Genomic DNA, 20,640 nt, shown 5'->3' with positions numbered 1-20,640 from the left:
AGAGGATTGTTACAAGTTCAAGGCTAGCATGGGCTAGAGTTAGAATCTCTTTTAAAAAAAATTTTTTTTTTTTTCAAATTGCTAATCTACTCTATTCCCTTATCTGAAGGCTAAAGAGTACAAAGGGGCCCAATGAGGATAGTTTCCTGCATGGCAACACCAGGTTCCTGGGTCCTAAGCCAGTAGGCCTTTGCCTCCACTCTGAAGTTTTACTGGTAGTTGCTGGGCATGGAAGGCATCCTTACAAGGTGCAGGGAACTTTAATTTGCTGAACAGCTTAAATCATTTATTGTCAAACCAAGCTGATCATCCTCAGGGCATTAGGTGTGCTGGGGTCCTGTGAATTTCAGAGTACATCCTGCTTGATCCGGACCTTCTTGGGCTTGATGTTCATGCGTTTCCAGACTTCGGCTGTGGTGCGGTCTGCCTTGGTGACTCCACTGAAGTCGAACGTGGTGATACGGGGCAGGTTGCATAGCACATACTGCCTGTGGGGAAGACTTGAGCTGGGGGTGAGCCCCCACACTGGAACTCCCTCCCCCTCTACCAGTTGCTGCTGTCGCTTCTGAATGGAGGGGAGCTTGGCTGTGATTTGGGAAGACTGGGATCATTCTGAGAGCAAGGGGAGTGCTTAGAGGTCTGCCCCTTCCTCCTGCGTCCACATGTGGGAGAAGAGTGGTCTTAAGTTTGTCTCCCTCCCCTTGTTCCTTAGGGAGGCGAATCTGGACCCCAGCTCCAAGAACTTACCTATACCCCTTTTCTTCCTCTATGGGGTTCCCATGGAGGGTCAGGCTCCGGAGACGAGGGAGGACAGATAGCTTGTTCACCTCCCCTAGGCGATGGATACTGTTGCCATGAAGGTAGAGGACACTTAGGTTGAAGAATGTTGTTAGGACCTGTTAGGGCAGAAATCAAAAGTCAGGCTGGCCAAAGACTCTGGATCTCGGGTTGGGGATTTAGCTCAGTGGTAGAGTGCTTGCCTAGCAAGTGCAAGGCCCTGGGTTCAATCCTCAGCTCCAAAAAAAAAAAAAAAGACTGGATCTCTGCTCAGATAGACTAGACTATCTGGAGTCTGGAGACAAGTCTGGAGAACAACTTGGCCCCCCTCAGCACCCTTCACGGCATTCTAGATGACTCTAGTATTTGTTACTCTAGTTTTTTGTTACTTAAAAAATAATTATTCTTTTATGTGTATGGGTATTTTGCCTACGTGTATGGATGTACACCACATGCATGCCTAGTGCTTTCGGAGGCCATTGGATTCCCTGGACCCTGATTTACAGACAGTTGTGAGCCACCATGTAGGTGCTGAGAATTGAACCCAGGTCCTTGGAAGGGCAACAAGTGCTCTTAACTGCTGAGTCATCTTTCTAGCCCTTATTTTATGTGCATAAGTGTTTGCCTGCATGTACGTCTGTGCCCCATACAAGAGCCTGGTGAAACTAGAGTTCTATGGATGGTTGTCAACCACCATGTATGTGCGAGGAAGTGAACTTGGGTCCTCTTGCAAGAGCAACAAATGCTCTTACCAGGAGGACAAAACCTAAAAGAGAGCTGGCATCCATCTAGCTATCCATTTGACTGGTCAGGTGACAGCTTTCCTTCTCCTTAAGACTTATTTGCCCCTTAAGGCCTCTCCAACTGTGATGACCCATCATTCCAAGCCTGCAGGGGAGTATCAATGCTCGGCATATAAGCTTTGAAGATCCTAGTTGAGTTCTTATTGTATATTGCAGAGGAACAGTCTCCAAATCATGCTCCAGATCTTTCCTTTTTCTAATTTTTTTCTTCCTTGTTTGCTTCCTTTTCTATCTTCTTTCCTTCTCTTCCTTATCCTTTCTCATGTAGTCCACGCAGGCCTCAAGCTCACTATGTAGCTGAGGATGACCTTGAACTCATCTTCCTACCTCTACCTTCCAAGTGCTAGAATTACAAACAAGCACCAGCATACTTGGCCAAACTATGTTTTTAAAACTTAGATTTCACAGAAAACAACTGATGTCCTTTTCCACTGCCGCCTCCCCAGTGGAGCTCAGCACAAAGCACAGTTGAGTCCTAGTGACGACTGCTATAGGCTTGCTCCAGCCACTGATAGGCAAGGTGGTTCTCACACATTTTCATTGAATCCTTATAAAACCATTATGATTATGGCATCTTATCCCCATTTATAGGAAGGCTGAAGTTTTAAGAAACTATGTAGCGGGGCTGGAGAGATGGCTCAGAGGTTAAGAGCACAGGCTGCTCTTGGCTGCTTTTCCAGAGGTCATGAGTTCAATTCCCAGCACCCACATGGTGGCTCACAACCATCTGTGATGAGACCTGGTGCACTCTTCTGGCCTGCAGGGATACATGCAGGTAGAACACTGTATACATAATAAATAAATAAGTAAATAAATCTTAAAAAAAGAAAAAAGAAACTATGTAGCCTGTGAGACTCCCAGAGGCAGGTGGATCTCTCTAAGTAAAGGCCAGTGAGTTACAGGCCAACTAGGGATACATAGTGAGACTGTCTCAAAAAACAAAACAAAGAAGTTATTTACAGTCACATAATAAGGGGGAAACTAAAGATTTGTGCCTACAACTATGTATCTCTGCAACAATATCCTTTGAACTGTACCACATTGCCTCTGCTTCCTTGATAAGGACACAGTGGCTTCAAGCTAGCCCTTGACTAGATGTCCAGGGCTAGGAACTCACAGGGTCAATGGAAGTCAGGTCATTGAAGGAGAGGTCGATCCAGGCCAGGTTCTCTGGGTGCTGCAGAAGCTGTGTAACCACCTGGCTGAAGTCTTTCAGGTCGTTGAGGACATTGTTGTTGAGCCACAGGGACTGGGTCAGTGACTTTCCTGACTTTGAGTGCTTCACTGGTCGTAGACCTGTCCTTGGCTCCTCGCTTACCAGATCTATGACGACAAAATACGACTTGAATTTGTTTGTTTATTTAGATTTTTAACTTCTATGTGTATGAATGGTTTGCCTGTATGTATGTGCACCATGTGCATGCCTGGTGTCTGCAGAAGTCTGTCAGAAGAGTGTGTGAGATCGCCTAGAACTGGAGTTAGGGGTGGTTGTGAGCCACCATGTGAGCATTAGGAATTGAACTTGGTGCCTATGTAGGAACAACAACTGCTCTTAACCTCCAAGCCATCACTCTAGCCCAAGGCTTGGGCTCATCATTTTTGCTTTTCTGCCTTTAGGGAGTGAGTAGGAAGAGCTGGAAAGATGAATATTCAGGAGCTACTTGGAGGCTTTGGCAGGGCCCCAGCACTAGAGTCTAGTGAGATCCTCCCTGTCTCAAGCTCCAAAGATCAGAGTAAGTCTGGAGTAAGGGCTAAAGAAGTTTAGGTCAGATGGCCTTCTCATGTCCTTTGCATTAGTGGATCCCATGTATATCACCCATTAGTGGAGCAGACTTCTTCCCATTTCACAGATAAGGGAAGTAAGAACCAGAGTTGTCGGGTAGACCAAGATGACATCACAAAGTGCAGAATCCTCTTCTAGTATAATATAATAGCTTAGAGAATTCACTTCAGTGGAGCACATCCAGTGTCCTTCCTTTCCTCCATTAATTACAAGCTTTATCAGATAGATACACAGTAGTAAACAATGAGAGAGAATGTGCCAGGCTCTGGATGAGCAGTAGGGCAGGGATGAAGCATATGTCTCTCAGAGGAATTTCTGTGGGCAGGAGGGAAACAAACTGGCAGTGAGTTTGTGTGACAGTCCACAGTCACTGCAGCAAGGAAAGGGTCTCAGTGCCCTGAGAGCGCAGGCAAGGCGGCATGTGAGCTGGACTTGGTAGATTAAGAGGCGTTAACCGGGCAAAGGAGGGAGAAGGGACAAGAAGAGAGCAGGATGGAGACACATGTCCACCAGTACCATACACAGGGCACAAGTAGACAAAAAGCAGACAGGAGCCAGTCCTTAGTCCTAAATGCCAGGCTAAGACCTTGGGCTTTGTCCTATAGGTAATGAGAAGTCACAGAGTGTTTAAAACAGAGGTAATTCAGCTAGGCGGTGGTGGCACACACCTTTAATCCCAGCATTTGGGAGATGGATCTCAAGAGTTCAAGACCAGCCTGGTTTACAAAGTGAGTTCCATAAAAGCAAGGGCTATACAGAGAAACCCTGTCTCGAAAAAACAAGGAAGAACAAAAAACGAAACAAACAAAAAAATCATCAGAGGGCTGAAGAAATGGCTCATTGGTTAAGAGCACTGGCTGCTTTTCCACAGGACCTGGGTTCAATTCCCAGTATCCACATGGCAGCTCACAACTCCCTGCGACTCCAGTTCCAGGGGATCTGACACCCCTGCACAGACATACATGCAGACAAAACATCAATGCACATAAAAAGAAAGAAAAAAGAAAACCCACCAGATAATTCAGCTTTTCACTTGAAAGGTGACTTTGAAGCTTCAATATAGAATATAGATTTAGAAGGTAGATAGAATTCAAAGATTAGTTTGTCTACTTTAGCATGAGACAAGATGGATATAGCAATTATGATTTGGCTGACTGAATGTAAGGGTAGAAGGCTATATAAAGATGGTGCCCAGGTTTTTGTTCAGGTTCTATTAGCTGATGAAGAATTTCAGGAGAAATTGGATTGAAGAGGTAATGAGTTTAGGTTTGGATTTAGTGTGCTAGAGGTTCCTGTTGTATGAAAAGGCAAGAGAAGCCAACGAGGTAGGTAGGCATTAGAATGAAGGTCTAAAGCCGAGGAGACAGCTTTACAAACTTTTAGTACAGAGTATATAAATTAGAGAAACAGGCAAATCCTCAGAGAGGAAGAGAAAGACATAAAAAGATATAAAAAGTTAGTAAATAATCTGAAGAACAGGGAGCTACAGGAGAGAACAGTTTTATTTATTTTTAATTAAAAATTTATGTATATGGGTATTTTGCCTGCATGTATGTGTGCCATGCCTAGTAAGGTCAGAAGAGGTCATCAGATTCCCAAGAACTAGAATTCCAGATGGTTGTGAGTCTTGTGGGTGCTGGGAATCAAACCCGGGTTCTTTGAGAGAGCAGCCAGTGCTCTTACCTGCTAAGCCATCCCTCAAGCCCCTGAGTTTAAAGGTGTTTGGAGAGTCTACAGTATATGGAGGAGTAAGTTCCAGGAAAGACAAGGATTCAACACTAACCCTGGTGCTCAGAAGTAGCTGGTAACCATCAGGCTACCTGCTTGTACTTCCTATTCATTTTCACTCCTGGCTTCTGTCCTCAAGCCTTTTATATGGTTATCAGCTACTTCTTTTTTTTTTTTTTTCCTGAGACAAACCTCTCTCTGTGTAGTTTTGGTGCCTGTCCTGGTTTTTCAAGACAGGGTTTCTCCGTGTAGTTTTGGAGCCTGTCCTGAATCTCGCACTGTAGACCAGGCTGGCTTCGAACTCACAGAGATCTGCCTGGCTCTGCCTCCTGAGTGCTGGGATTAAAGGTGTGCGCTACCGCCATGTAAAGGCTTGAGGACGGAAGCCAAATTAGAGTGCAAATGAATAGGAAGTGCAAGCAGGTAGTCTGAACACCCACATTGGAAAATGAGGGTGCAGAGAAAACACACACACACATCCCTCCCTTGCTTCTTTTTCAAATGAGGTTCATAATGAAGGTGGGTGGGTTCTGCCCAAGATGGCATCAGTGGGAGACCCAGAGCCAGACTTCAGTCTAGTTAAAGTGGTTCCATTTCCCTACTGTCTCCAAGCCTTTAGCAAGTGGCCTGTAGGGAGAAAGCACTTAGCGCACTCTGCACACAGCAGCTGACCACTTCCTCTCAGCTGCAGGTCAGACGGCATCCTCCAGGTGGCTCTCTGCGTTAGTCTTGGAATGAACAGGACCCAAGATTGAGCCCTGGGGGGCAGAGGGGGTATAAGGATAATGGAGCAGAGTACTTCTGTCCATGAGTAGACTCCAAATCATGTCTCCCTCTCACACCTTCCAAAAACTTTAAAAGGAGTTGACTTAGATAATGTCAGAATAACTACACATGAACTAGCACCTGTTCTGATAATGTAGAAGCTTTAATGTCACATAAAAGGCTGGTCCCATGCTGTGAAGGAGTCCCTGGATGGAGTTGCCTTAATATGAGGAAGCCTGAGCTCTTGTTACCTAGGGTAAAAGGGGGCATCTAAAATTGCTATAGGTACCCATCCCTTCAGGCTATACTAAGGTAGCACATTACTTGAGCATGTGTTAAAAGGTTCCTAGTTCAGAGTAGGTCTGGAAACTAGACCACAAATACCAGCACTAACAGAATTAAAATTGGGAGGCACCAACTGCAGGGAATCCTTGATCCTCTACCTAAATTCTAGTGTGTTGCCATGCAGTGTTGTCCCACATGCCTGGAAGTAAAGAGTCAGTTTGATACGAAGAACTTTTAGCATCATCTGTCAGTTTCCACAATGGAAGGAACTGGCAGGTATACATGGAGAACCCCCTTAGTACTGTGTTTGTGAGTACACATAGCAAGCTACTGGTTGTGCATGGGATGAGCCTATGTTTGGTAACACTCCTGAAGCTTCTGCCTGATCAGGGAGTCCAAATTAGATGTAAAGTCACTGGTGTCTCAGATTCTGTGATACACCTTGATTAATTCAGCAAATACTGTCCCAAGAAGCCCTCAACTCTATCCTTCTTTAACTTCTAAATTTTGAAGCTCTAGGGAACAGGAAAGAGCTCTGGGTTTAATAAGTCTTTCCCTCTGCCACCCCTTAACAGACTTAGCAAGGAGTTCAATTGCCTGGTGTATATATGTCTGCACATATATGTAAATAACTGCTTAATAAATAATAGGAGTTCAGCCAGGTGGTGGTGGCTTCCCCGTTTAATCCCAGCACTTGGGAGGCAGAGGCAGGTGGATCTCGGTGAGATCAAGGCCAGCCTGGTCTACAGAGCGAGTTCTGGGACAACCATAGCTGTTACACAGAGAAACTTTGTCTCAAAAAACCAATAATAATAATAATAATAGATGCTCAGTAAATTCTGAACAGCTGGATGGAGTCTGTAACATCTGCAAATTCTATTTTGTGCTGTACAGGTACCTTGGGTAGAACTGACTAGTGTATTTCCTTATTCTGAGGAGTCCACAAGGAGCAGCATCAGATCTTCGTACTGAATGCTGGAAATTTCTATGCTACCGTAGGAGCCATTACATTCCACCCCCCAATCACTTTGGCTTTCATTCACAAAGCTATTATTGCAACTAAAACCCTTTTGAAATAGGTATTACATCAGTCAGAAAAAGCACAATAAAGGTCGTGGTAGATGAGCATGTGCTGGGGAGAGACAGACATGAGTTACTAGTGTGTTGGACACTAACTAACTGAAGTAGTACCCTGAACCAAAACCCAGGCTAGTAACACTCTTGAGCTAATGGGTGGCTACCTGACAGAAAACCAAAGCCAGATAATATATCTGAGATTGTGAGTTTGTACACGTGTTCTGTGAGGACAGTAGCCAAAGGCAGAGGTGGCAGAACTGCCTATTTGAGCATGTGGTACTGTGAAAGCTTCATCATGCACCGTGAAAGGGGTTAGCTGCCTATTTAGGAAGACACTGAATAGTAAAACAGACTGGATGCGGGCAGAGCTGGAACTACAGTGAATGTTAGTGATGATGGAATAAATCTGGCATCTGTGGAATGAATGGAAGAAGTCTGTCAAGAATGTTAACTGGGAATATGCCAGTTTGTTGCAAAAAAGACCTCTCATGTTTTACCAATGAGCAGAACAGGCCTATGTTCCTAGACAAAAGAGACAAGGTTTTGCCACCATGGTAGAACCTGGCAGCAGCCTATTTCTCTTAGTATTCTTCAGGAATTTCCTGCTATAGCCTGGCTTTTCTTGAAGACGTGTCAACTACCACAAGAGACCACTGGTTCCTTTCCAATTTGATGCTTTTAGAAACTAGGGGGTGGTGAGTGGTTAAGAGCACATGTTGCTGCTGGGTGGTGGTGGCACACGCCTTTAATCCCAGCACTGGGAGGCAGAGGCAGGTGGATCTCTGTGAGTTCAAGGCCAGCCTGGTCTACGGAGTGAGATCCAGGACAGGCTCCAAAATTACACAGAGAAACCCTGTCTCAAAACAAAACAAAAAAACAAAGAACTTGTTGCTTTTGCAGAACACCAGGGTTTGATTTGCAGTATCCACATGATGCCTCACAACAGTCCCTAACTCCAGTTCTAGGGAATCTGAAACCCTCTTCCGACTTCCTTGGGCACCAGGCATGCATGTGGGCTCATACATACATTCAGGAAAAGCATTCCTACACATAAAATAAATAAAAATAAATCTCAAGGGAGCTGGAAGAGATAGTGCAGCAGTTAAGAGCACTGGCAGCTCTTCCAGAGGACCCAGTCAAATTTCCAGCACCTTCATGGAGGCTCACTGCCATCTCTAACTCAGGTTGAGGGGGGCTGATGCCCACTTCTGACCTCTGCCTGCACCAGGCATACAAGGGGTGCAGATACACATGCAGGCAAAACACCCACATACATAAAGTTAAAATACTACATATTTCTTTTTTTGTTTTTTTTTTTCGAGACAGGGTTTCTCCGTGTAGCTTTGGAGCCTGTCCTGGAACTCACTCTGTAGCCCAGGCTGGCCTCGAACTCACAGAGATCCGCCTGGCTCTGCCTCCCGAGTGCTGGGATTAAAGGCGTGCACCACCACCACCGCCCGGCAAAATACGTATTTCTTAATCTCAAGGCTGAGAATAAAGCTCAGATATAGAACATTTGCCCTATATGTAAGAGTCCTTACATTCACTCCCTAGCCCTGTAAAACAAAAAATCCTCACTTCACCCTCTCCCTTCAAAGACAACAAGAAGTTGGGGAAAAATCTGTTTAGGCGTTTTAAACAGAAAACTGGGATTCTTCCTAGGTACTTCCTAGCTTGATACCATGATGTGTTTGTTGATTGCTATGCTCTGTGGACTGACCTTGGATCACGTGGATGCTTTTGAAGGAGTAGTCAAGAGGAGGCTCCTGCACCGAAGTGTTCATATAGTCCCGTTTGCTCATAGTTCAGGCCATCATTCATCAGGTGGAAGCATGGGCCCTGGGAGTCTGGGTTCAGCCTGGGAGGACAGAGAAGAATGACTGTTCCATATATGGAATGTCTACCTTCAGGATTCCCCACAGCCCTGCACACTGCTTTCTACTCTACCACTCTAGGCCTGCCTAGCTGCATTTCCATTTTAAGGTACTGGTCCTTTCATGTGTAGTATATTTCTTCTCAGAGCAACTTCATGACACTTAGAACTTATCTGATAGTTATAGCACCCATTCCTTATGGGGATTTTTGTTTTGTTTTATTGACATAGGGTCTGATGCAGCCCAGGCTAGCCTCAAACTAATGATCCACCTTCCTCAGCCTCCTGAGTGCTGGGATTATAGGTATGCACCATCACATGACTATAGCACCTATTTCTATTTTCCAGATGAAGAAACTGAGACCCAAAGGGTAAAGGACTTGCCCAGAGTTAAGCCGAGTCAGTTGTGGACAGCAGTCATAGTCTCTGGAATCCTACTGAGAGCCCTCTTGCTACTGCACAGTAGTCACCATGGAGACTGTCTTGCTGCCTAGTCTCTGTTGACATCAGCTGCACTATTCTATTACTTAACAAACCCTTGAAGGCATGCACTGAATCTGGTTGGTGTCTGAGTCCTTCCCTTTCTAACACAACTAGAGATTTGCTACCTTCCTTTTCTGTGCAGCTTGTCTATTAGCCCTTTACATCTGAGAACCCTACTTCCAGTCACATCTTGGATGTAACAACACATATAAACAGAAAACCAGAGTCTACCCTCACTCACCTGTCACTGAAGCCTGAAACTCCACCATTAGGGATTCATTCCATTGGGTTCAGGGATTGTTCCCTGTTAAAATGGAAACACCCCCAGAGAGAGGTGAACACAAAGTTATCAGTCATTTGTAATGAGTGACGTGTCTTATCCAATCCTTTCCAATATGTTAGGTAAAGTAACCTGAGAACAGGTTTTTCCTGGAGACTAGGAAGAGCTGTTGAATGCTACTCACCTGGAATGAAGATAGCCGAGAAACACTGTAGCAAAGGCTGTTTGTTATGTGTGTATGAAATGCATAAACAAAAAGCAAGTAGACAAAAGACAAGTCCCTAGGCTAGACTTCTTTTCACTCCAGCCCCTGCTGTCACTTCCTCTGCCTGCCTTCCTTGCTTTCCCAAAGGATGAGGTTTATAGCAATAACCTGCTCACAAAGCAGGATGCCTTGTAGAGCAGTGCTAGCAGTCCAGCAGAGAGAATGTAAGTCACAAATGCAAGCCTGATTTTTAGATACATAATTTCAAGATTTTAGGAACTATATGGACTAATGAGAAGGCTCAGCAGGTCAAGGCACTTGCTGCACAAGGCTGGCAACCTGAACATATAATAGGAGAGAATCAACTCCATAAAATTGTCTTCTGACTTCCATATACTTGTCCACACAGATAAATAAGTAAATAGATAATTTTAGGAGCTATAATTTCAGCAAAATGAAATGGGTGAAGTTAATCCTAATATTTAACTTAGCATATCCAAAATATTTAACATGCAATCAATATTAGGAATTACTGAGCTATTTTAGAGCCCATCCCAAGATGAACTAGCTACCTGTTGAGTCATTGCTTAATTGTCACATATGACTAGTGGTCACCAAACTGGACAATGCTGATACAGAAAAAAAAAAAAAAGACAAAAGCTGGGTGTGGTGGCACCCACTTTTAGTCACAGCATTTGGAAGATAAGCTGATCTCTAAGTTTGAGGGCAGCCTGGTCTACAGAGCAATTTCCAGGCCAGCCAGGACTACAGAGAGAAACCCTGTTTCTAAAAACAGAACAAACAAACAAACAAACAAAAACTAACTAGGTTAAAAGATGAAATGTATCAGAGACCTCAGGACTTAGTTATTACATTTCTGGCAGCCAAAGGACAAAGGAAAGCCTGGGAATATGTAGTACTCATCACAGGAATCAAAGAAGAAATTAGCCTGTATGCAGAGACAATGAAATTAGCAAGCATTGTTCAAATAAATTTTGTTAGAGGCCAAAGCCAAGAGGCATATCTGTAGTCTCAGCACTTAGGACACTAAGGCAGGAAGATTGTGAGTTTGAGGCCAGCTTGAGCAACACTCTCAAAAACAACCAGACAAAACAAAGCAACAACAAAAAATAAAGGACATAGTTAAGAATGCAAAGATATATAGCTGGGAATGCTAGGTGGCTGGTGAACACTGAAGGCTGAGGTAGGAGAATCATAAAGTCAAGGTCTGCCTGTGTTATATATAATGAAATCCTATCTCAAAAGTAAAACCTACGAAGGACCTGATTTCAGTTGAGGCTTAATAAATGCCATGCAAGTAAATTCCTTTTTTGGTAATTTATGATTTGGAGGAATAAAAAGAGAGTAAGAAAAAAAAGAAAAAGGGAGTATCTTGCCCTAAAAATTAGCAGTCTTCTGGGCGAAGTGGCACACACCTGTAACTCAGCATTTAGGAAGTAGAGGCAAGGTTATCAGGAGTCAAGGTCATGCCCAGCAATGTAGTAAATTTGAGAGCAGACTGGGCTACATGAGACTTTTCAACAGCAATGAAAGTAGTAGTCATAACTGACCTTTTGGGACATGTCAGCCTGAGTCACGCAGCATCTGAATTCTGTCAAGTGTTTGTGCTCGTGGACATGGATTATTCATTAGGAACACCTGAATCTTTTAGATACCAAGTCCACAGGAAGGATGTGATGAAGACGCAGAAAGTTGAAGGCTGAGACTAGTGGCCTGGAGTGGTCTCCATAAAACCATTAAAGCTCGATGACGGTATGGAAGACCTGGAGTGGGTTACCAACTACACAGGAGAAAAGAATCTAAGTCAGGGTAATGGCATGCTCTTTTAATCCCAGCACTGTTTTTTAAGTACCACCACTCCTTTAATCCCAGGAGGTAGAGGCAGGAGGATCTGTATGAGTTCGATGCCACCCTAGTATACATAGCGATCTCCAGGATTACATAGAAAGACCTTATCTCAAAAAGTTTTAACTAGAAGAAGGAGATGTTGATCTCTATTTGGAAATTGCCATCTTCATTACTGGAGACAGCCCATCCTGGGAAGAGAAAGCCAAAGAGTAGTGGGAGAAGAAACTGACAAAAGTCATGACCAAGAAGGAAGAGCTTAGTTTCACACTAGTTGGTATCCTTCCCACTTGGGAGGGAGGCTAAGACAGGATCTCAAGTTCAAGGCCAGCCTGGGCTACATAGTAAGATCCTTTCTTGAAAACCAAAGTGACTATGGTGGGTTACACTTATAATCCTAATACTTGGGAGAGAGAAGCATAAAGATCGGGAGTTTTAAAAGTCACTGTCAGCTACAGAGCAAGTTTGAAGCTACCACTGGCCTACACAAAACTATCTCAAAGAAATAAAAAGATCAGGAACTAATAATGACAGAGATGAAGACCCCCCTGGGCAGCAGCAAATCAAGCTGGTAGGAACAACATGGTAGAGGTCCTCACGCTCTGACTGGCAGGTGTTTTCTCAGCCATGCTAGATTAATTTAAGCAGTTTCCTTTTGACTTAGGAAAATCTATAGGCATTCAACAACTCATTATTCTTTTCTTTTTCCTATGGTGTTAGGGATAGAATGTACATCCATTGCACACCCTGGGCAAGCTCTGTTACTGAGCCGTGTCTGCAACCCTCATCGTCTTCTTTTGTAAAACTAGAGGAACCTAGCTGAGGCAGAAGCCCAACCTACTTTAGTACCTAAATTTTAAATTATTTAATTAAAAAAATGTATGTGTATGGCTGTTTTGCCTGCATGTATGTTTGTGCACCAGTTATGTGTCTGGTGCCAATGGAGGCTAGAGGTCAGATCCCATGGGACTGGAGTTATAGGCTGTTGTCAGCCATCATATAAGTGCTGGGAATTGAACCTAGGTCCTTTGGAAGACATCTTTCCAGTCTCTCTTTTTTTCCATTTTGATTCTTAAGACAGGGTTTCTCTATGTATACCCCAGCTGTCCTGGAACTCGTTCTGTAGACCAGGCTGGCCTTGATCTCACAGAGATCCACCTGCCTCTGCCTCCTGAGTGCTGAGATTAAAGGCATCCACCACCACCACCCAGCATGAATAAGTATTTTAAAATACCAAAGAAAAATTTTTTACTGTTTTTTGGTGGCTAGAACTTCAGAGCAGAAATGATTTTATGTAGCAGCAGCTTCTAATAAAGTTTTTGAAGAAGACTAAAGTGGAGCTCTAAGATGATGGATGGCCCTGCGTGTTCGTAGCTAGTCCTGTGTTTTATTCACCATCATATAAAGAACCGGGCTCATAAGAGGCACTTGCGGAATGAGAAACTGCCAATATACTGATTTCTGTTTGGGCAGAGTTGACACTGAGCTATTCTGACAATCGGCTCCCAGGTCCAGCTGTTCCATTCCACACCACACTCCCAGTAAGATATCAATTCAATTCTCCAAGTATTTGTTGAGTGCCTGCTGTCCTGTGCCTGACCAAAAGGAATGAAGCCAAGGGACAAATAATAGAGCCCTGTCAGGAGCACAGAGAGACTTTGCTGGGTTTCTATTAGTGTGGCAGAGCAATCTGTAGCCAGTTCCAAGTTACAGTTGCCTATTTAGTGAATACTCTGTTTAGTGTCAGCCCTAGTGTGCCTGTACTACCACCTCCACCTCCTCATTGCCTTCCTTTGCTTCTGCCTCGCTCGTGTTGGGATTAGAGGCTTGAACCACCATGCTCTGCTGGTTTTTTGTTTGTTTTGTTTTAAAGACAGGTTCTCCCTAGTACTGTGATTATAGGTGTTCTTTCTTGTGTGTTTACAAATGTGGGTGTGTGTACCTATATAGACATGTACATGTGTGTGGAGGCCCAAGGACAACCTTGGATGTCCTTCCTCATTTGCCATCCACTTCCCCCCACTTTTTTGAGAAAGGGTCTCTGAATGGCCTAGAGCTTGCCAGGCAGGCTAAGCTGACTAGCCAGAGAGCCCCAGGAATCCCCTGCCTCTGCCTCCCCAGTTCTGGGATTTTAAGTGTGTATCACCATGTTTGGAGAACTCAGGTCCTTATGCTTGCAGGGCAGCACTTTACCAACCAAACTGTCTCCCCAGTCCCTAAAGTATCTTTTTAGACTTAAAATAGAGTCTTAGAGAGCCGGAGAGATGGCTCAGAGGTTAAGAGCACTGGCTGCTCTTCCAGAGGTCCTGAGTTCAATTCCCAGCAACCAGATGGTAGCTCACAACCATCTAAATGCCCTCTTCTGGCACGCAGGCATACATACAGGCAGAACACTGTATACATAAAAAAGAAAAAAATGTTGGGCTGTTGCTGCCAAACCTGATGACCCGAATTTGCTCCTCCAGACCCATGTGATTGAAGGAGAGCCCTCACTCCTGCAAAATGCCTTCTGACCTTCCTAACTGTGCCATACACCTGAAACTTCATTCACGTGAAATCCCACAGCATTTGTCTTACTGAATGAGCATTTGCCCCATTGTCGTCCCTCACTAAACAACACCGCAGGACAAGAACTCATACAGAACCCACACTTCAGTCACTGAGAGTAATCCAGATGATCTAGAGTGCACAGGACAATGTGTGTGCATTATATGCAAATGTAGCAGCACTCTCTATAAGAGACATGAACATTCAGACCCTGCATCCAAGGGGGTCCTGGAGACAGTCCCCCAAGGACTACATTTAAAAAAAATAGTCTTAGATTTATTTTATGTGGATGAGTGTTTTACCTGTATGTATGTGCACCATAAATGCTCCTGGTGTCTGGTGCCTGTGGAGGTCAGGAGATTGCCAGATGCCCTGGAACTGGAGTTAAAGATGGATGTGAGCTACCACACGGGTGCTGAGAACCAAACGTGGGTTCTGTGCAAGAGGAGACAGTGCTCAGTGTTTTAACTGCTGAGCCATCTCTCCAGCCCCATGTACCATCTTATATACAGTTTTAAAAAATTATATAAGCCAGGCAGTGGTGGCACACTCAGGAGGCAGAAGCAGGTATGGATCTGTGTGAGTTTGAGGCCAGCCTGGTCTACAAAGCGAGTTCTAGGACAGCCAGGGCTGTTACACAGAGAAACCCTGTCATGAAAAAAAATGTATATACATGTATAAATATACATATATACGTGTGTATGTATATAATTTTATATGTACATATATACATTCACACACACAGGTTCTCATATAGCCCAGGTTGGCCTGGAACCCACAATGTAGCCAAGGATGACTTGAAGTCCTGATTCCCTCTGCCTCTACTTCCCAAATGCTAAGATTACAAGCATGTATCACCATACTTGGCTTTGTAAAAATCTTCCTTTTCTAGAGAAAACATCATTTAAATTTATTTTTTCAATTTAGATATTAAAGCTTGCAAGAATCAATGATTCCTATTCATGGTCTGCCCGATATCTCTCCCCTTTGCACTATAATTTTATAGTTCCACTCCATTCTGATGCGGAGCTCAGCTTTTGAACCAGCCTGTGAGATGCTGATAAAATGAAGAAAACAAAAGATTTAAGGTTTTGTTTTGGGCACTGGGCATGAACTCAAAGAGTCTTTTATATGCTAGGCAATTGCTCTAGCACTGAGCTACATTTCCAGCCTGGCAAATAGAAACTTTATAGGAAGACTTGCTCTCCTGCTCTCTGCCAATGCCATGAGAAATGGCTGGAATGCTAGAGGGATGTGAGATATATCAGGTACTAGAGGTGAAAATGAGCCAATGACCTCAGCTGAGGCCAGATTAGATCAGGCTACAGTCAGCTAACACCCAATGTCAAGATTGGGAGGATCACCTAACCCACAGATGACTGCAGGCAGATAGATGTATGAACTCAGCCACGATAAGAACCATCCAGGTAACTCAGAGTCATCAAGGTAAGAATTAATGCTTATTATTTTAAGCCACTTGGTTTTGGATGATTTGATGCACAGCAATAGCTAACCGACCCATTCTCCAGCTGCACTTTGGATAAAACTTTAACATCATCTGTTTTCTTACTTGTGAAATGAAGACACACCCTCCCTGAAGAGCTAGTGTATGGCCTAAAGCAGATGCTCAACAAATGGAAGTAGCTGTACTGTCAGTACTTCAGTCTCTGTGTGTGTTCCTGGGGTCTTGTGCATGCCAGGGTAAATACTCTAGGAACTCAGTTCTACTTTCAGCCCTCCATACTAATTTCTTTATTATTTGCTTAGTTTCTGTTTTCTCCCTGTAAACTTGAGGACAGGGACAAGAAGTTAGACTTCTGCTTCGATAAATACTCCACACTGAACTTGACAAAGACTGGGTACTGGTTTGATGGATACATGGAGTAATTAAAGAAGGAGTCAATGATGAGTTAGATGTGTCACAAAGCAGGCCTGACTTCCAGATGCTTTGCCTTCCTTACTCTGCCACTCTTTGAAGAGAAGACTCTCCATATAGTACTCATCTCACCAAGCTGACTCACTGACCTGACCACCGAGAGGGTTAGGGTACACTTGTTTTGAATTGAGTTTTCTTTTCAAAACTTAAACAAAGAAACAAAAAAACAACTGTAGATGTTGCCAGGCAGTGGTGGTGCACACCTTTAATCCCATTCCTTGAGAGGCAGAGGCAGGCAGATTTCTGTGAGTTCAAGGCCAGCCTGGTCTACAGAGCAAGTTCCAGAACAGTCAGGGCTACACAGAGAAACCCTGTTTCAAACCCCCGCCCCCAGAAAAGTCAAACAACATGGAACCATACGAGCAGACTCAGGAAGAAAGTTTTAATTTCCATGAAGAATGAAGAGTTTGGGACCTCCTAGAATACATGTAAAGGGCACTAGATCTTTATAAATAAACCCTGTGTATTCCTTTGTAAGGCAGTATTTTTTTTCTTTTCAAATTTTTGTATATTCTCTTAAGCGCCCCCCCCCCTTTTTGTTTTTCGAGACAGCGTTTCTCTGTGTAGTCCTGGCTGTCCTGGAACTCTCTCTGTAGACCAGGCTGGCCTCAAACTCAGAGATGCACCTGCCTCTGCCTCTGAGTGCTGAGACTGAAGATGAGCACCACCACTGCCTGGCTATACATGGTATTTTTAACTTTATCTAACCAATTCCAGGTTGACAAAAATTTCCAGTTTGGAGAATTACTAAGAATTTGAATCTGTTTTATTGCTAGCCATTTCTGGCCTTTCTCAAGCATGTTGCGACATGATGTTGGAGGCTTGGAGCAATAATCAGATGAGGAAAGCTGATAGATTGACAGCCTAGCTTAAAGAGGGTTTCCATTTGAGCTGCAGGTGGAGGGAAAAAAATGTCAAAGGATGCCATGGAAAATTGGCTACATAGTCAATATGTTCTGGAGGAAGGGATTCCCAGGGATAACTAACTTGACTCCTGCCTGCTGACTCCCAGCTTATCTTCACCATATTCTGCAATCCGGCCAAATTCAACAACTCCTAGTAAGGTTCCTGCACTCGCATGGGCCTCTGATGGAAAGTGTCCCTTTCCAGAGTGATCTGCTTGGAATGTAGTTTCCTTCAACATTCCCCTGGTTATTCTTGCTTCAGGAGCCAACTCCAGTTTGAACTTTTCTGAGAAATTTTTTCTTATCCCCAAATTTGGATGTGGAATCTCCCTACTTGGCTCTCACCATACCCTATACTTACTGCCACGGTAGCACTCAGAACACTCTAATTATCTGCTCACTGTCTATCTGACCAGAAACTCCAGCAGGGCAGGGAACATGTTTTTCTCACACTTGGATGTCATCGTACACTCACTACCTGACTGCTACAGCTAAGTAAATGATAGAGGACAGGAGGCACTAGAATTGAGGGATTGAGAGACCGCTGAAGGGTAAGTACAGGCAAAAAGAACAGAATAACAGAGGAAAAGACGAGCATCCCAGGGTGTGGGATATAGCTGAGACACAAGGCGTACTTAACATGCATGAGGCACTGGGTTTACTTTCACAACCCACTTCCCTCAAGGAAAAAGACAAGCATTCCAGCTGTGGGCAAAGGCCAAGGCTCCATGGTGGCATGTTCTAGTGTGAACTCAGAAATTTGGAAGACCTTAAAGTGACACAAACTAGAATGAAAAAAAAGTGTGTATGGTTAGAGCACAGGCTGGAGAGGTGGGCAGAAGCCACCCTGAGATGCTCCTTTATTCTAAAAACAGCAGGAAGCCACAGGATGTATATTAATTTGGGGGTAAGGAGAGTGAACAATATCAAATTTTTACTTAATATTTTTTTGAAGTATGCAAAGTAGAAGGGAATGCAGGATGGTAGCTAGGAGTGAGTAAAAATTATTTACACTTAGGAGGCAGAGGCAGGATGATCACAAATTTGAGGACAGCCTGGGCAACAAAGGAAGACCAAGTCTTTAAGAGAAAAAACAACAACAGCAGCAACACAAAACAATAGTGGGGCTGGAGAGATAGCTCAGCAAAGACCACACACTGCTCTTGAAGAGAGCCTAAGTGTGGTTCCTAGCACCCACATTGGTAGCTCATAACCACCTGTAGCTCCAGATCCAGGGGACCAGATGCTCTAGTCTGGCTTCTGAGGGCTCTTACTCACATGTATCACACACACATTTTATTACTTTTATAATAAAATAAAAATAAAATAACATAAAAATAATAAAAATGAGTATTTTAGTCAGGTGGTGGTGTTGCTCGCCTTTAATCCCAGCACTTGAGAGGCAGAGGCAGGCGGATCTCTGTGAGCTTGAGGCCAGTGTGGTCTACAAAGTTCGTTCCATGATAGCCAAGCTACACAGAGAAAAGCTTTCTCGAAAAACAAAAACAACCCCCCCCAATTTTAGAAAGACATTTAGCTAGGGATGGTGGTGCACACCTTTAATCCCAGCACTTAGGGAGGGAGAGGCAGGTGGAGCTCTGTGAGTTTGTGTCAAAAAAAAAAAAAAAAAAAAAAAGACATTTAGGGGCCTAAGGGAGGATTTGGAGGTGAGGCAATGCAGGAAAGTAGATTTGATCAAAACCATTATATGCTTATATGCATGTATAAAATTCTCAAACAAGAAGAGACTTTTAGGTATTAAGTGGACTATATTAGAAATGTAAGAGTTATTAAGAGTAACACTTGGGGGTTTGTATACATTGTAGGATTACTGGATGAATCCCAGGTTTGGAAGAGAGGGTTGGAGTGCATTAAGAAACAGTGAAGTTGACATGCCTCATATACATCCTGAAGGAGATGTTAGGGACACAATTGGTTATACAGATCTGGAACTTAAAAGATGAAGGTTTGGCTGGAGATATGCAGGTGGCAAATAAAGGTGTGGGTGTTGATGAGCACTAAGAAGAGGGTATAGTGAGGTGGAGAAACAGAGACTAACCCCAGAGAAACTTTAAAATAGTAAGAGACCAATCAGGGCCAGTGAATCATGGCAGTTTCAGATCTCAGGTATCCTGGCAGCTGTTTCTTGCTTAATTTAAATGCATTTGATTCCCATTGCTTCCGTCTCTAGTTTCCTTTCTTCATTAATCATTTCAAGGATGGATTTGAAACTCATTCAGGTTGAAATGTAAATAACTCAAGATGGTAATACAGGTTCTTTTTCCCTCCGGCAGTTTAACGTAATCCTTGAGACAAGTACAAGCTGCTATAGATTCAGCCAAGTCAAGCTAAATAAAGATAGTTTGACCTTAAGGAACCCTACTTCTAGTTTTGTCATTGGTGTGGTGTGTGATCTTGGGCAAGTCACTTATCTCTGGGTTTCAGTTTTTCAATCTGTGGAATGGGGATACATATCCTTGACTCATAGGGCTGTTTTAATAGAAAAAGAGTGTGTAAAAGAACTTGAGAAGTTACTAAATCTGTCATGAAGAATGTAGAAGAAACGAAGATCTAAATTGTAGCTTCCAGAAGCCCACCAGGCAGGGATGTAGGAGGAAAAGGCTAATTTACAGACAACACTCATACGTGTGTGGATGGGAGGAACCCGCTGATTCCCTGAAAAAGGTCTTGTTTGGAAGAGTAAGGAAAAGGGGACTTTTAAGCCCCATGACCTTTTCTTCATCTCCAGAATTAAGGGCTGTGAATTACTCTGATGTGTCATGTTAAACAAGTTCTGGTTCCCTAGAGGAAAACCAACACCATGCCCGAGGGCGTTTCTGATTTCTCTGTGTCTGGGACTTGAGGCACCCGTATTGGGGAAGCGCCATGCTTGCGCTGAGGTGCCAAAATATGTATGGGTATGATACCCATAGTCCCCCAGTTCATCTCGAGTGTTGTGTTCACCGTGACCGGGGATGAGTGTTTGGGGAGAATCTCAGGTCCCCAATTGGGAAAGTTCTTACTCTTTTTATGGGGTTCTTCCCCTTTCAGAGAGCTTTAGTGTCCTAGAAAGATTTTCCTGTTTTCCCGCCCAACTCACCCGCAGTCTCTTACCCTCCGGCCTCAGCGTCCCACTACCTGAGGGTTACTCCGCGCAACTCCATGGCAACTACCTTCGTCATCACGCCACAGACAGCGCCATGAACGTGCTCGTGATGCCTTCTGGGACGTGTAGTTCAATCGGGGCAGGCGCCGAAGCCTCGGGGTTTGCTGGGATTTGTTGTTCTTGTTACCTTCAAGGCAAGACCGGGATCCGGAAGTAGTATT

General features: G+C 43.9%; 1 protein-coding gene across 5 annotated transcripts; it reads right to left on the bottom strand.

Annotated features, from left to right (window-relative positions):
- Positions 1–255: 255 nt before the first annotated feature.
- Lrrc51 (leucine rich repeat containing 51) lies at positions 256–20,582 on the bottom strand. 5 transcript variants are annotated; one of them, XM_052761068.1, is made up of 6 exons: positions 20,414–20,582; positions 9,816–9,878; positions 8,939–9,076; positions 2,698–2,903; positions 748–896; positions 256–488 (listed from the first exon to the last, which is right to left on the bottom strand). In XM_052761068.1, exons 3-6 carry the CDS (start codon positions 9,018–9,020, stop codon positions 347–349), a joined length of 579 nt encoding a protein of 192 aa, XP_052617028.1. In that variant the 5' UTR covers positions 9,021–9,076; positions 9,816–9,878; positions 20,414–20,582; the 3' UTR covers positions 256–346. The 5 variants fall into 5 exon arrangements, with proteins under 5 accessions (XP_052617028.1, XP_052617027.1, XP_052617029.1 ...); XM_052761067.1 differs by having other exon boundaries at positions 20,428–20,582; XM_052761069.1 differs by lacking the exon at positions 20,414–20,582 and adding an exon at positions 11,631–14,686.
- Positions 20,583–20,640: the final 58 nt, after the last annotated feature.

Source organism: Peromyscus californicus, unplaced genomic scaffold, assembly GCF_007827085.1.
Source record: "Peromyscus californicus insignis strain IS unplaced genomic scaffold, ASM782708v3 Scaffold_4__1_contigs__length_199733344, whole genome shotgun sequence".
Classification (NCBI taxonomy): domain Eukaryota; kingdom Metazoa; phylum Chordata; class Mammalia; order Rodentia; family Cricetidae; genus Peromyscus; species Peromyscus californicus.
This window is presented reverse-complemented; position numbering and strand designations above follow the sequence as displayed.

Bases quoted from the DNA above. Each gene is read 5' to 3' on its own strand.
- Lrrc51 (XM_052761068.1), bottom strand. From the start codon at position 9,020: ATGAGCAAACGGGACTATATGAACACTTCGGTGCAGGAGCCTCCTCTT. The intron at 897-2,697 runs GTGAGTTCCTAG...CTGCCCTAACAG, and splicing joins ACCTGACTTCCATTGACCCT to GTCCTAACAACATTCTTCAA. The intron at 489-747 runs GTAAGTTCTTGG...TCTTCCCCACAG, and splicing joins GAGGAAGAAAAGGGGTATAG to GCAGTATGTGCTATGCAACC.